Source organism: Canis aureus, chromosome 2, assembly GCF_053574225.1.
Source record: "Canis aureus isolate CA01 chromosome 2, VMU_Caureus_v.1.0, whole genome shotgun sequence".
NCBI lineage: Eukaryota > Metazoa > Chordata > Mammalia > Carnivora > Canidae > Canis > Canis aureus.
In genome coordinates, this window is record NC_135612.1 from 50,644,343 (window position 1) to 50,658,813 (window position 14,471).

Consider the following 14,471-nt stretch of genomic DNA (forward strand, 5'->3'; position numbering starts at 1 on the left):
ACCTTTGACAAATTAATTTTTCTGAGATTTTGTTCCTTTACCCACACAATGGGTTGTTGCAATGATAACATAAGGTGACATGGGTTAAGTGTCAACTTGGAAATCAATATGCAGTAGTAGTGATTACTAACAAAGCCACTTGACAGGCAGGAGGGAAAGGAAGATTTTACAGTGTCTGGGGAGAAGCAGGGGCTGGAGGAAGCTACATTTGGTAATAAAGTATATGTCTGCAATTGCATCTTATGTTACACAGAATTATTCACGTGTCTGACTGGTTTCTAGCTCAGTGACTCTGTAGGCTTCATACACAGACACAGCAAAGAGAGGCTCATGGTATGTACGCCACAGTTAGGAGACAGGTGGACCTGGGGCACCTGGGTGGCTCAGTCACTTGAACATCTGACTCTTGAGTTCAGTTCGTGATCTCAGGGTCATGGAATTGAGCTCTGCATCAGAGCCTAGCATGGAGCCTGTTTGAGATTCTCTCTCTCCCTCTCCCCCTTCCCCCTGCTTGCATGTGCTCTCTTTTTCTCTCACAAAAAAAAAAAAAAAAAAAAAAAAGGGAGACAGATGGACCTGCCTAAATGTTACTAGTTTGGCTCATGACCTGACAGTTTCCCTGTTTTCTAAATTTCACCCACATAGAGTTTCAGATGAAGGTCATTTTGCTGGTGTATATAACATGGCAGGTTTAGAGCATATGGGACCTCTCTCTCATTCTCCATTCTCCTTTCTCTTTTAGAAATCATTATCGCCAGAGTGCAGCCATTGCGGGGGGAGCATCCAAGAAGTGTTTTTACACCCTCACCTTTGTGGTCACCTTTCCGCACAGTGAGGATGCCTGCTACCTGGCCTACCACTATCCGTACACCTACACAGCCCTCATGGTAATGTCCTCTGGACAGTGTCATCACCCTGGCCAGGCTGAATGGGCTCTTCGGGGCTTCCCTGGAAACGGCCAGGAGACCCTGACATCCTGGTGGGGAACTGTGGCCTTCCTAAGGGAGCCAGGCTTTGCTATTACCAATGTGGTGGCTTTCTGTGGATGTGAGCTGCTGCTGTGGACAGAGCAGGGTCATGACCAGGGGTGTTCTGAAGGCCCAAGTGGCATGCAGTGCTCTGCATTGGCAGGTCAAGTGGAGGAGAAGGTGGAGCCATTTTGTAGAGGCTCTGTCTTTAAGTACCCCTCAAGCTTAAACATGAAGTCATGAGATTGGAGTGAGATTCTGTAGTTGAAATGGCGGTAAAAATCGAAGGTCAGCCAAGAGGCAGATTTGAAGTGCATTGCCCCATTGAGGGAGTGAATCAGAAGCCCATGAGCAGGCATCCACTTCAGCTTTTCTCAGCATTGTTTCTCATGGCCTCAGATGGAAGGTGCTAGAAGGATCCAGGGTGTGCTAGAGGAGTGGAATAAGTAAACACTGAACCACTGCAAACAAGGGCCTCTGTCTATTCTGGAGAAGGGTATGGAGTCAGCCAGTCCAAGCCTGAAGTTAGCATTCTGGTGTTCTCTCAGGCCCTGCAAATGCCTCACTGGATGAATTTGAGCAAACTGATTACACCGTGCAGTTCTCTGTCATTTGGAAAAGTTGGCAAACTATCCCTTTCCTCCTAGCTATTTCATGACTATCCTGAGGATGAATGAGCTAGAAGTATCTTCTGTAAAGCACTGTCATCCTCTGTGTTAATGCAAAATGTTATTAGCATATTTATAATAATATGCGCTATATGCGTGAGTGTCTCTCTCACTTAGCCCGAAGGATGAGCATCTTCATTGTAAGTCTGTGATAAGGAGTGGGAAAAGGTAATAACCAAGAATGTCCCTTGCCTTCAAAAGGAATATTCAGGTATAAATGAAAGTTTTTCTCCATTGAGAAGGCATATCTGAAACCACTTGGCTAACTGCTTCAGGAAAGTGCATCTGCCCCACTCCCCATATGCTGTCTTGCCTAAAGAGAGGTGGTTTTTTTTTTTTTTAAACTCTTTTCCAGATTGCAAAAGATACACAACTAGTATTATTTGTGTATCACAGTTAGAAATCTCAAAAAGTTAATCCAACAAATGTGCATCATGAGCTATGCCATAAAACATGCTTTTTGCCTCTAGGGACCTAGAGCAGGCAAGATTCATGATCCCCTTCAACAGCTGCCTTTATTGTCTTGCTCGAGAAGCACCACATGTGGAAAGTCAACCGGGGAAGGGAAACTCCTCTTTGTGTGTGTATTTTGCCTTTCCACTGGGGGAAGGATCCATGGGTCCAGGACTCTGTTCTTTTCACGTGTTGGAATATCTTAGACACTGATGTGATTCTCAGTGGTAGTGAGTATAAAACTTTAGAGCTCAGAGGGATTAGGGAAATTGATTCACCCTCATCATTTACAGATGCAAACACTGAGGACTAGAACCTTGCATCTAGCTAGTGGCCAAGCAGGGAACAGAGCACCAGCCTTTGAAGTACCACCCTTTCTACTCTTCTGTAGAAAAAAATTCAGAAGAAGTTCTGCTCTGGGATCAGATCAGTGTTCTTGCCTGCTGTGATATACAGTAGCTACTATAGCTGCAGTCTACTCTTATAGGTACCTGTAGCATCAAGTTACATGATTGTATAATGTCTGATTGGGTTGGGTTCAAGTCATCAACCCATGGTTTTTATCTGTAACACTGAGTGCCATGGATGTGGTTCAGCAGGATAGTGTTGTTCTCCAAACACAGTCCCATTCTTATCCTGGGATGCTTTGCCAGGTTCTTGTGAAGTACCTACAAGCAGTTTCAAAACCTGAAACTTAAAGAAAGAAGCCAGATGCAGTCAAGCCCTGGCTGAAAAAGTTTCAGACTTTGAAACAACTTGCAGGCACCCTGCAAGAATCAATCAGTGCATCCAGGGGTATGAACGGGATTGTGTTTGGCTCCCTCTCTGTGCTTATCTTATTTTTTTTCCATTCCCCTGTGCTCATCTGTTCTGTTTCTTAAATTCCAGCTATGAGTGAAATCTTACAGTATTTGTCTTTCTCTCACTGACTGATTTCACTTAGCGTCATATCATCTAGCTCCATTCACATTGTTGCAAATGGCAAGATTTCATTCTTTTTGATGGCCAAGTAATATTCCATTGTATATTCTTAACTCTAGGAAACAAACTGACAGTGGCTGGACGGGAGGTGGGTCTGGGGAAGGGTAACTACGTGATGGGCATTAAGGAGGGTATGTGATGTAATGAGCACTAGGTGTTACATGCAACTGATGAATCACTAAATTTACCCCTGAAACTAATAATATACTATAGGTTAACTAAATTTAATTTAGATAAACAATTAAAGCAAAGAAAAGAATGAGGTTGTCTTTGGGGAACACTATCCAGCTGAACCATCCATATCTGTGGCACTCAGTATTACGGATAAACACCACAGGTGGATGACTTCAGCCAACTATCAGAGATTATACAACCACAGAGCTTGGTGGATGGCTGCATGTGCCTCTAAAATAGTGGGCTAAAGTTGTCATAGCTACTGTCCATCACAGCTTATGCCTCTGGGATCCACTTACCTTTTGTGCTCTTGTCAGACCACAGGGTCTAAAATTTCCAATCAACAAAGAACTTGGGAGTCAGTAGAGTCAGTGTGTGGGGGGATAATTTTGCCTTGAGGAGGGACAAAAAAATATGAGAAAAGAGGTGTTTCCTCCCCTCTGTGTTCCCTGGTATCCACAAGAGGGAGGGAGAGATCTGGTGAATCAATGCTTACTGCCTCTTTACTTAGTTTGTCGAGTAGGAATCTCTTCCCACCAAGGAAGTTTGGAGAGTTAATGAAAAAGAGACAAAGGACAAGGAATATGTTTTTGTTTCTCCTAAATGAGCAGAACAGATATTAGTTACTTGAAAATGAAAGATGTATATAGTCCGTTTTGGATTTTACATTTCCAGTGATGCATAGTCTTTGTTCTTTCTATGTTTAAGACTATAATTGCCTCTATGACTTCTCTTAAAAATCTCTTCCATCCTGGATGCAATGAGTACATTCCATTGTACACACTACTTCTTTTTATTTTTGGACATGTCCTAAGGAGAAGCAGTTTTTCTTCCAACAGATCAGTGATAAAATAAATGTGAATGATACCCCAAGGGCAGAATTAACTGCAAGTTACTTGGAGGGTGATGCTGAGGGGTGGAAAATACTTTCTATGTGGAATTCACAATTTGTAAATCTCCTATAATATGGATTATGTTTAATAATCACAGACACTTTTATAGTGGGGGACATGTGGATTGGATGTTTTTCAACGTGAATACAATTTTGCAACTTAAAAATTTTATTATTCTCTTATAATCAGAGAATTAGCATTTAGTTCTTTCAAATTGATATCTTCCAGATGCTTGCCAGGAACTCTGTTGGATAATTGTCCAAATTATAGTATTAAAATAAAGCAAAAAGAAAGAAATATAATATTATTATAATTATGAAGCAAGCAAATGGAATTCTATTTTAACCATCCATATCAAGCTGTCAATAATTGCAATGATGGTTCAAGTGTTAGCAATACTTGTTTAAAGTCTTTGGATTATATTGTGGATTGTCCCTACATGGCCAGTAGTAAAGGTTGAAAAAGGGGCCCCAAGAAAGTTTCTAATGGACATTTTAGAGGGCAAGGAAGTAGGGTCTTGCTGGGAACTTATAATTGTATGAGTTGGCAAGAGATAAGAAAAGTGATCATAAGTAGGGTCCATATGTTAGTGGAACATAAAGCTCTGAAAGTTGGAGCAGGATTTCTCAGCAGACATACATACGTATGGTGGCAGGTGCACCCACCATTATCTTCAGAGATGAAATGGAGTATAGTATAGGGAAAGAAAAAAGGAATGGGAGAAGGAAAGAAAAGAGAAAATTAGAATGTCATTTGTGTGATCTTTTAGAAGGGCTCAGCATACATATGAAAATGTTCACTATATGGGTTGCTATGAAAGGTATATTACATGATACATGGAAAGTGTTAGCCAAGTGTATTCATGTAGTGATTGATACTAGATTGATCAGAGCATTTATTCTCTCTTTTTAAAAAAGATTTATTTACTTTTGCGAGAGAGAGAGAGAGAGAGAGAGAGAGAGAGAGGCAGAGACACAGGCAGAGAGAGAAGCAGGCTCCTCGCAGGGAGCCCGATGTGGGACTCGATCCCCAGACCCGGGGTCACGCCCTGAGCTGAAGACAGACACCCAACCGCTGAGCCACCTAGGCGTCCCTATTCTCTTTTTTATAATGATGTGCAATCATTTTCTCCATTGAGCTGATGGGAAAGTATTCATTCTGTAACTTGTAATAAAATTAAAATCATGTAAAAAATCTGAATAAAGGACTAAAAGAAATAAATACAAGGGCTACTGACGGTTGTCTTAGGGTGGTTGATGAAAATAATTTTTTTTTACTCTCTTTTCCAAGTTGTCAGTGATATAACTTCATTTATTTTTAATGTAAAAAGGATAGTAACATCATCTTTTCTTTCTAATCAGCAAATCTAAGAGCAGATACCTGGAGATGAATAATTTCTCACCCTTCTTAAAGTTAAGTCTGTTTAATATAGGGAGAGTGAGACTAGCAGACTGGGTTAGTTTGAGAGAGCCCATTAGAACATGCTGGCAGCATGCTCCATGGCTTTTATTTAGCTGATAGGTGCCATTTGTTCTTCTCTTGTGATGAGAAGGCTTCCAGTCTCCGATGAGTGTATTCAAGTGACAGCTGAGGAATAGAAATAAAATAGGCCATCTCCTTAGAGGTGAGCTTTCTTCTGAATTAAGGGGACAGAGAATATAGCAGTTTAGGATATAACAGTGATAAACAAATGATTTTAAGTGCAGGTGCTTCTCACTTTATCAATAGCCATTGGTGGAGTAACCTGCTAAGGTCAAGTGAAATCTTTTCTGGAAGTTTTAAGGTAGTAGTTGATAGAGGAGAAAGGGGGCAGCAGGCTCCTGTGGAGAAGTGCTCATGAGGCTGCAGCCTCCTTATCAGCCTGGCATCTTTCGTGGAGAGGTAGGATTTTCTTTTAAGAAGACAGTCTCCTTTCCCTTCTATTCCCTTTCACTATTATGTATATTCCCCAAATGAAAGAGACCATATAATGTTTGTCTTTCTCCGATTGACTTATTTCACTCAGCATAATACCCTCCAGTTCCATCCACATCGAAGCAAATGGTGGGTATTTGTCATTTCCAATGGCTGAGTAATATTCCATTGTATACATAGACCACAGCTTCTTTATCCATTCATCTTTCGTTGGACACCGAGGCTCCTTTCCCAGTTTGGCTATTGTGGACATTGCTGCTAGAAACATCGGGGTGCAGGTGTCCCAGCATTTCACTGCATCTGTATTTTAGGGGTAAATCCCCAGCAGTGCAATTGCTGGGTCGTAGGGCAGGTCTATTTTTAACTCTTTGAGGAGCCTCCACACAGTTTTCCAGAGTGTCTGCACCAGAAAGGGTGACAGAACATGAAGACTCCTAACTCTGGGAAATGAACTAGGGGTGATGGAAGGGGAGGAGGGCGGGGGGTGGGGGTGAATGGGTGATGGGCACTGAGGGGGGCACTTGACGGGATGAGCACTGGGTGTTATTCTGTATGTTGGCAAATTGAACACCAATAAAAAATACATTTATTATTAAAAATAAAATAAAATAAAATAGATTAATGCCAAAAGAAGAAGAAGAAGAAGAAAACGACGACGACGACAGTCTCCCTGGGGCTCCCATAATGCCTTGAACTCATTCCCATTTTTATGGTAAAAATCCTGCCCCTGTGGCTTCTACGGAGCTGTGGTTATACTTAGTTATTGGCATGTGAATTCAGAAGCCTGCTGCTCTCGTCATTTATCCCAGCAATGTCCAATTACACGTGGCCCTGCTAGACCCGAGATGGAGATGGAGCATTCACCTCAAAACTGTTTTCCAGAGAACAGCAAAGATTCATTTCTGCAAAAAAGGAAATCCCACAGAAGTTTATCATTGGTTTACTTCTGGAAGTCTTCTGTATGTCTGGAGCCAGGATAATGCCCTAAGGATGGAGGTGTTGCATATTTGGTGGCAGGTGGAGCAGGGCAGTGATTTTGTTGAAGAGTGTAGGGAGGTAGTTGGCATGAACAAGTACAGTTTACAGAAATGAACTTAAGCTAAAATATGATAGGCATTTATTGGGTTGTAATATTATTTTTTTGTAATATTATTAATCATAAAAATATAATAATTGAAAATTTTAACAGAGAATTCATAGTAGAAGAAAACTTTGAAACTTTGCTTCCTCCCACATTTGCTGCTGGGGGGCATGTTTTCTTATTTAGTTGAGTAGAGTTGATGCACAATGTTACATTCGTTTCAGGTGTATGACATAGTGATTGGACATCTCTGGATGTTATGAGGTGCACACCACTAGTGTAGCTGCCATCTGTAAGGTAGTGCTGTTTGAAGGACAGTGTTCATGGGCACGATGAGGCTCTTGTTTGTTTCTTTTGACTTTTTTCTCTTGTACTTAATTATGTTTGATGACTTCTGCAGTAGACTGAATCTGCTTTCTATATATGATTTATAAAAGCTAGGTTTTATTTTTTATTTTTTTGATTTGGCATCAGACACCAAAGAGTTATGGCCTATTTGTAACCTTGTGACATCACAAAATGATGGCCAGTGCTTCTGTTAAGAAGGCTCGCACAGCTCCCACCCATCCCATAAGGGACCTTGTAGCCATAATGAAATGTCAAATGAATGATTCTGATGGAAAAAAAAAATCCTCATAGAAATAATTCAGCAAAGATTGCATTTTCCGAAGCATATTCTATAGCATTCCAGTATCCTGAGATCTTTAAAGAAAAGGAGTGTAACAGTCGTATAAATTCATGAAGCACTGTGTGCTAGTTTTTCTTCTAGGCTCATGGTGCATATTGGTGAATTGAAGAATCTGAAAAGCTCTGTAGCCATGAAAGCAGTTTCATTTTCTTTAACTCACCATGTTCCCAGTGCTGTGGCTGTGAATTTCCCGCCCCTTCACCTCCCTGTCCACACCCCAGCACTTAGTAACGTCCTACAGAATATATTTGGGTAAGATGCTGCGGAAGAGAATCGTGTTTTCCCAGTTTGGGCGCCTAATCTTGAGAATATCGTGAAGCAAGGGTCACTCAGTCTGGATTTCAGTAATAACTAATACAGGGAGCATCTTTCACCCAGAAACTTACGAAAGTGATTAAAATAATTTGTTTACAATCACAGAGTCCTACCTAAATTCATGACTGTTTTTGTTCCTTTAACTAAGGTTCTGAAATTCCCCTTTAACCAGGGATGGCAGCGACATAGCTGACAGCCTGAAAGGGACATTTCCATACTTATCCTTGGCCATCTTTCCCAGGAGACCAGATGTCTGCTCCTTCTACCAGGACTTTAATTACACTGATTTAATATTGACTTTTTCTTTTCATACATCAATTTCTTCCATGAGCTTCCCTCAGGAGGATATTTTTCTGTTCTGTAATGTTTTGATTTTTGCTGTATTTCAAATCATTTTTACATATGCTTAATTTCATTTAATTGTTGCCAAATAATGTAGTTTATACAATTTTTACTTCTTGGGGGAAAACTTAGGAGATTTTTAAAAAGCCTTGTATATGATTGATTTTTGTTACAGTTTCATGGATATCTGAGAAAAAATGTTTTCTGTAAAGACAAAGTTTGACATTTATCTATAAAAGCAATATTGTTCAAACATTCTATATCATTGTTTTTGTGCGACTGATTTATTCAACACTTTATTAGAGTCTCCCACTCTTTGTACCATTCCCCCCCTTTTGCCGTTTCTATGTTGTATATTTCAATCTATGTTATTTGATTCTTAAGATTTATGGGTTTTATATATTCATTGTGAATCGTGCCCTTTATCAAAATAAGATTTTTAAATCCTATTTAATGTACTTGGTCTTAAATATGACTTTGTCATATATTACGATTGCTATGCCTACTTTAATTTATGTTTGCTTATCCTTTAAGTTTCAATATTTCTGTCCTAAAATATTTTAGTGGAGGCAAACAAAATAGATAATTTAGGAGTGCTTTTCATACACATTATCTTTCCTTTCTCTCAAAGTACTTCTTATATACAATAGGCAATGTGATTTTAAAAAAAGAATCTGAATGTTTTCATCATTTAATAAGATTGTTTAATATATTTATACTTATAACAATTTTTTATGTTACTTCTGTCATTTTGATTTTATGCTATTTTCCATGCTTCTTTGCTTTTCTTTTCTTTCTGTCTCCCTTCCTCCTTCCCTCCCTTCCTTACTTCCTCCCTCCCTCCCTTACTCCCTCCCTCACTTCCTTCCTTCCTCTCTCACTCTCACTTCCTTTCTTCCTCCTTCACTTCTTTCCTCCCCCCCTCTGTTCCTTCCTCCCTTCCTTCCTTCCTTCCTTCCTTCCTTCCTTCCTTCCTTCCTTCCTTCCTTCCTTCCTTTCTCTCTTTCTTATGCAACATGGACCAACCACATTTTCTTTGATTTTTTTCCCCTTCGTGTTTATAAGTCTACTTGCATTTCCCTTTTTATTCTTAAAAAAAAGTATTTGAGCCTATATTTCTCTATCAGTAATATCAGCTAACATTGAGTGTTTCCTATATGATAGGCACTTTTCACACACAGTATATGGCTAAATTATAGCAAGCACTGAATTGGGTATTTTTATATCCCTTTGAAAGATAAGAAAACTGAATCACAAAGAGGCTAAGTACAGAATTTACATACCTTTTCTAGAATCCACAGCCCAAATTTGAATCAAGGCAGTTTGACGCAAGAGCCTACCCTCTTAGTCATCTTGATATATTGCCTTTCTGTTCTCAAGGATCATATAATATCACTATGTCTATGTAAATTTAAAAAGTTCTTGTTTTGTTTTACTTTATTCTTCTCCTGCACATCTCTTTTTAAAAAGATTTATTTATTTATTTAAGAGAGGGAGGGGGAGAGGTTGAGAGAGAGAGAGAGAGAGAATATGAATGTGCTCAGGGTGGGGCAGAGGGAAAAGGAGGGAGAAACTCAAGCAGACTCTGTGTTGAGCTCAGAGATCGATGCAGGGCTCCATCCTGTGACTGTAAGATCAGAACCTAAGCAGAAACCAAGAGTCAGATCCCTAACAGATACTGCACCACCCAGGTATCCCTGCATCTCTCTCTCCTTTTAAAACTTTTAAAATTTAAATTCGATTTAATTAATGTACAGTGTATAATTAGTTTTAGAGGTAGAATTCATTGATTTATCAGTGCTCATTACATCACATGGCCTCCCTAATGCCCATCACCCAATTATCCCATCCTCCCCTCCCTCTCCCCTCCAACAACGCTGTGTGTTTCCTATAGTTAAGAGTCTCCTATGATTTGGCTCCCTCTGTTTTCATCTTATTTTATTTTTCCTTCCCTTCCCCTATGTTAATCTGTTTTGTTTCTTAAATTCCACATATGAGTGACATCATACAGTATTTGTCTTTCTCTTGCTTACTTTTATTTAGTATAATACCCTCAAGTTCTATCCATGTTATTACAAATGGCAGGGTTTCTTTTTATTGGCTGAGTAATATTCCAGTGTGTGTGTGTATGTGTGTGTGTGTGTGTGTGTGTACTACATCTTCTCTATCCATTTATCTATTGATGGACATCTGGGCTCTTTCCATAGTTTGGCTATTGTGGATGTTGCTGCTATAAACATTAGGGTGCAGGTGCCCCCTCAAATCACTGTATTTGCATCCTTTGGACAAATACCTAGTAGTGTAATTGCTGAGTTGTAGGGTAGCTCTATTTTTAACTTTTTAGGAACCTCCATACTGTTTTTCAGAATAGCTGTACCAGTTTGCATTCCCACCAGCAGTGTAAGAGGGTTCCCCTTTTCCTGCATTCTCACCATCTGTTGTCTTCTTTGTTGTTAATTTTAGACATTCTGACCGGTAACTGCACATTTCTTTTTAATTTCATTTTAGAACCGGATGACGATATTATGATTTGATAATCTTTGTTTTTCTCCCTACATAAGTATTTTTTATAGTGGCACTATTATATTTCTATATTATATTTTTGTTATGTTCATATTATATTTAAATTTGCTTTATATACTATATTATTATTTTATATTTGTATATTTGTATTTTAAGTTTGTATTATGTAGTAACCATGTTTTCAATAGTCATGTTGACTCAAACCTTGTTTAACTGGACTATCCGATTATATTGTTTCTTAGTTTGATTTTGGGGCAGCTGAAGTATGTCTTCAAGTTATTATTTTCAGTAAAAATAAGGTGATGTGTTTTCTGAGCTCTTGCCCATCTGAGCATGTATGCCACATGTGTTTGTGAGCAAGTACTTGGCTAGTTCTAGGTTAACCAGTGAATCAAGGCAGTGATAGCAATCTTTTCTACTTTCAAACACTAAGCATACTCCTTTTTCTCTGGCATCTAGTATTGCAGAAAGAAGTATGACTCACATATGACTTTTTTATGTGTACATATATGTATATGTGTAGGTTTATCTACACACACAAACACATATACTTACTTTTAAAAAATAATCCTGATTGTACAGTACAACCCCCACTATGCTCAATAAGGAACAGTGGTGCTGATTTTAGTTAGATTGGCAAACACACACTAGACTTTCCCAGGGAAAAATTTACTCATCCCCAAGAAAGGATATAGGGCAAGAAATCAGCAAAGGGCTTAGTGAAGATCTCTGGGCTCCCAGGCATGGATCCTTTTGCCCCAGTCACACTTGACTAAGGAAGTGTGTGATCATGATTGATGAACCTAACCCTAGCCTAGGAAAGCCATCAGCCCTGGGTTTTCTTCTACTTTCATACCTAGCTGGTTACATAGGCCTTTTTCTTTCTTTCTTTTTTTAAAAATTTTATTTATTTATTCATGAGAGACACAGAGAGAGACAGAGAGAGGCAGTGAGAGGCAGAGACACAGACAGAGGGAGAAGCAGGGTCCATGCAGGGAACCTGACATGGGACTCGATCCCACGTTTCCAGGATCACGCCTTGGGCTGAAGGTGGCACTAAACTTCTGAGCCACCCAGGCTGCCCTACATAGGCCTTTTAATTAAGTGTGTTTGTGTATATATACTTAGTTAGTCACCTTATCTTCTCAGAGGTGTGAGACTACCTTCCAATCTCCCATGCAGTGAATCTCAATGACATCTGATACTCACTGCTCAATGAACAATCACAAGAATGAAGTACAAAGGTTTGGTTCGGTACATGGGTATCAGTTGAATTCTCCTCTTAAATCCGGGATAGACACAGTCCTTCTAATTCTGTTACCTAGTATTGTGTCAAATGCTGATTCAGAAATATCACCAGAGCAACCTGTTTCTAAGACAGATGTTAATTTTTTTGCTTACCTTGGTGTGCTGGGCAGAACAATGCCCACCCCCCCCACACCCATGATGTTCATATCTTAATCCCTGGAACTTGTGAAGATATTCCTTTACATGGTACAAGAGATTTTGCAGATGTGATCAAGTTAAGGGTCTTGAGATGGAGAGGTTCTCCTGTTTGGAAATCACAAGATCCTTAAACAAGAAAGAATAAGACAGAAGAGTCAGGATCAGAGGAGGAGATGTAACTGTGGAAGCAGAGGTGAGATTGATGGGATTGCTGGCATTGGGGATGGAGGAAGGCACCATGAGGCAAGGAATGCAAGTGACTTCTAGGTGCTGGTAAAGGCAAGGGAATAAATTATCCTCTGGAGCCCCAAGAGGGAGTGCAGCTTTTCTAACACCTGGACTTTTGCCCAGTAAGGCCCATTTTGGACTTTGGACCTCCAGAAACATAAGACAATTAATCTGTGTTGCCTCTGTCCACTAAATTTGTGGTAATTTGTTATAACAGTGAAAGTAAACTAATATACCTGCAAGGAAGAATGTGACAGAGACTTGATACTACCTCAAAGAGGGAAGGGAGAAGGTAAGATATTTATTAAATCTTTAAAGTCTTGTTTAAGAGAATGTATTTTTTTAAATGTGGGGGCTTGATTAGCATTGGGTAAAGATGATGATACAGTAGTTTAAGATTGAGGGATACTGTAAGACAAAAATCTTGAGGAGAGTGTGATTTATATTTTTCTGGGCAAGAGTTACCTAGACTAGTATAGTTATGTTGAGACAGACAGGGAATAATAAAGTCAGTAGGCTATGTGGGGGTAGATGATTTGGGGTTTCAATTGTAAAGAGTATATAACTCAGGGTCAAATTTTCACATATCCCTGAGGCTAGAAGAAAGGTTACAGAGAATGATCTGGTAATATTTTCTTTCCTTGGGATTTTTTTTTTTCTTTTTCCTTGCAACTCAGATATTTTAATAGAGTACAAGTAGGTTTTAATCTACTTTTACCCAATTGCTAGGATTTTTACTTAGTTTAGAAAATTCTTTTTCTTGTTTACTTGTATATTACTTTTCTGTTACTGCTGGAACAAATTATCACAAACTTAATGGCTCAAACAATAATCTTTTGTTTTGTTTTATAGCTCTTTAAGTTAAAAGTCGACATGGGTCATACTGGGACAAAGTCAAGGTATTGGGGCCACATTCCTTCTGGAGACTATTGGAGAAGAATCCATTTTCTTGCCTTTCCAGTTTTTAGAGGAAACCATGTTCCTTGGCTTTTGACCTGCTTCCTTCATCTTCAAAGCCAACAATGGCAGCCTGAGTCCTTCTCATGCTACCATCTCTGGTTCTCTGCAGATGGGACAAGTTCCCTGCTTTTAAGCACTTGTGATTAGATTGTCCCCAGCTGAATAATGTGGTATAACTTCCCCATCTCAAGCTGACCTTAATCCTAAATATATCCACAAAGTCACTTTTGCCATGGAAGGTAACATATTTACGAGTTTGGAAGATTAGGGCGTGGATCTTTGGGGGAGCCCTTAGTCTGCTGACCACTTTCATAGTAAGTCCTTTCTGCATGTAAGCACATCCTTTACTTTTTGAGGGCACTGCTCCCTTTTCAGTGATATGTCTTATGAATATTTTATATATATTTTCATAGGATTCATGTTTATTTTATTTATCTAGGAGGCATGTTATTTGTCAAAAAAACAAGGTGGGCAGTTTCTCCTTGGCCATAATACCTTCTTGATTATGGTGAAAACTTTAGCTCCTCAGCAGGAAGGATAAGTTTTGTACACTAATGTTCTTGTGCTGGAGGGGGAAGCTTCTCTCTCTGGTTACTGAGGTGACTATGTCACTGTTGTCAGGGTGTGCAGTATGGGTGGGAGGAATTCTCTTAATCTCTTTTTCTGATCAATCCCACTGTTCAAACTAGAGAAAATATAGTTGGAGGTCTTAAAGATTGTTGAGTCTTAGTTTCAATGACTATCCCACTTCTGTATCTTTCTGTGCTTTAAATGAGTGAATGGGAAGGTAGGGTAGAGAAAATAATCACTACTAGTTCACTGTTCTCTTCACCTAGC

The 14,471-nt window shown here is 39.4% G+C and overlaps 1 protein-coding gene across 9 annotated transcripts in view; it reads left to right on the top strand.

Annotated features, from left to right (window-relative positions):
• AGBL1 (AGBL carboxypeptidase 1) overlaps positions 1-14,471 on the top strand; it is a 555,889-nt gene that overhangs the window by 32,800 nt on the left and 508,618 nt on the right. For all 9 annotated transcript variants that reach the window (XR_013364441.1, XR_013364447.1, XM_077871456.1 and 6 more), the window contains exon 11: positions 743-887. Coding sequence is in view for 7 of the 9 variants with exons in the window: in XM_077871456.1 (XP_077727582.1) it covers positions 743-887 (145 nt within the window). In the remaining 2 variants the exon portion in view is untranslated. The remainder of the gene's footprint in view (positions 1-742; positions 888-14,471) is intronic.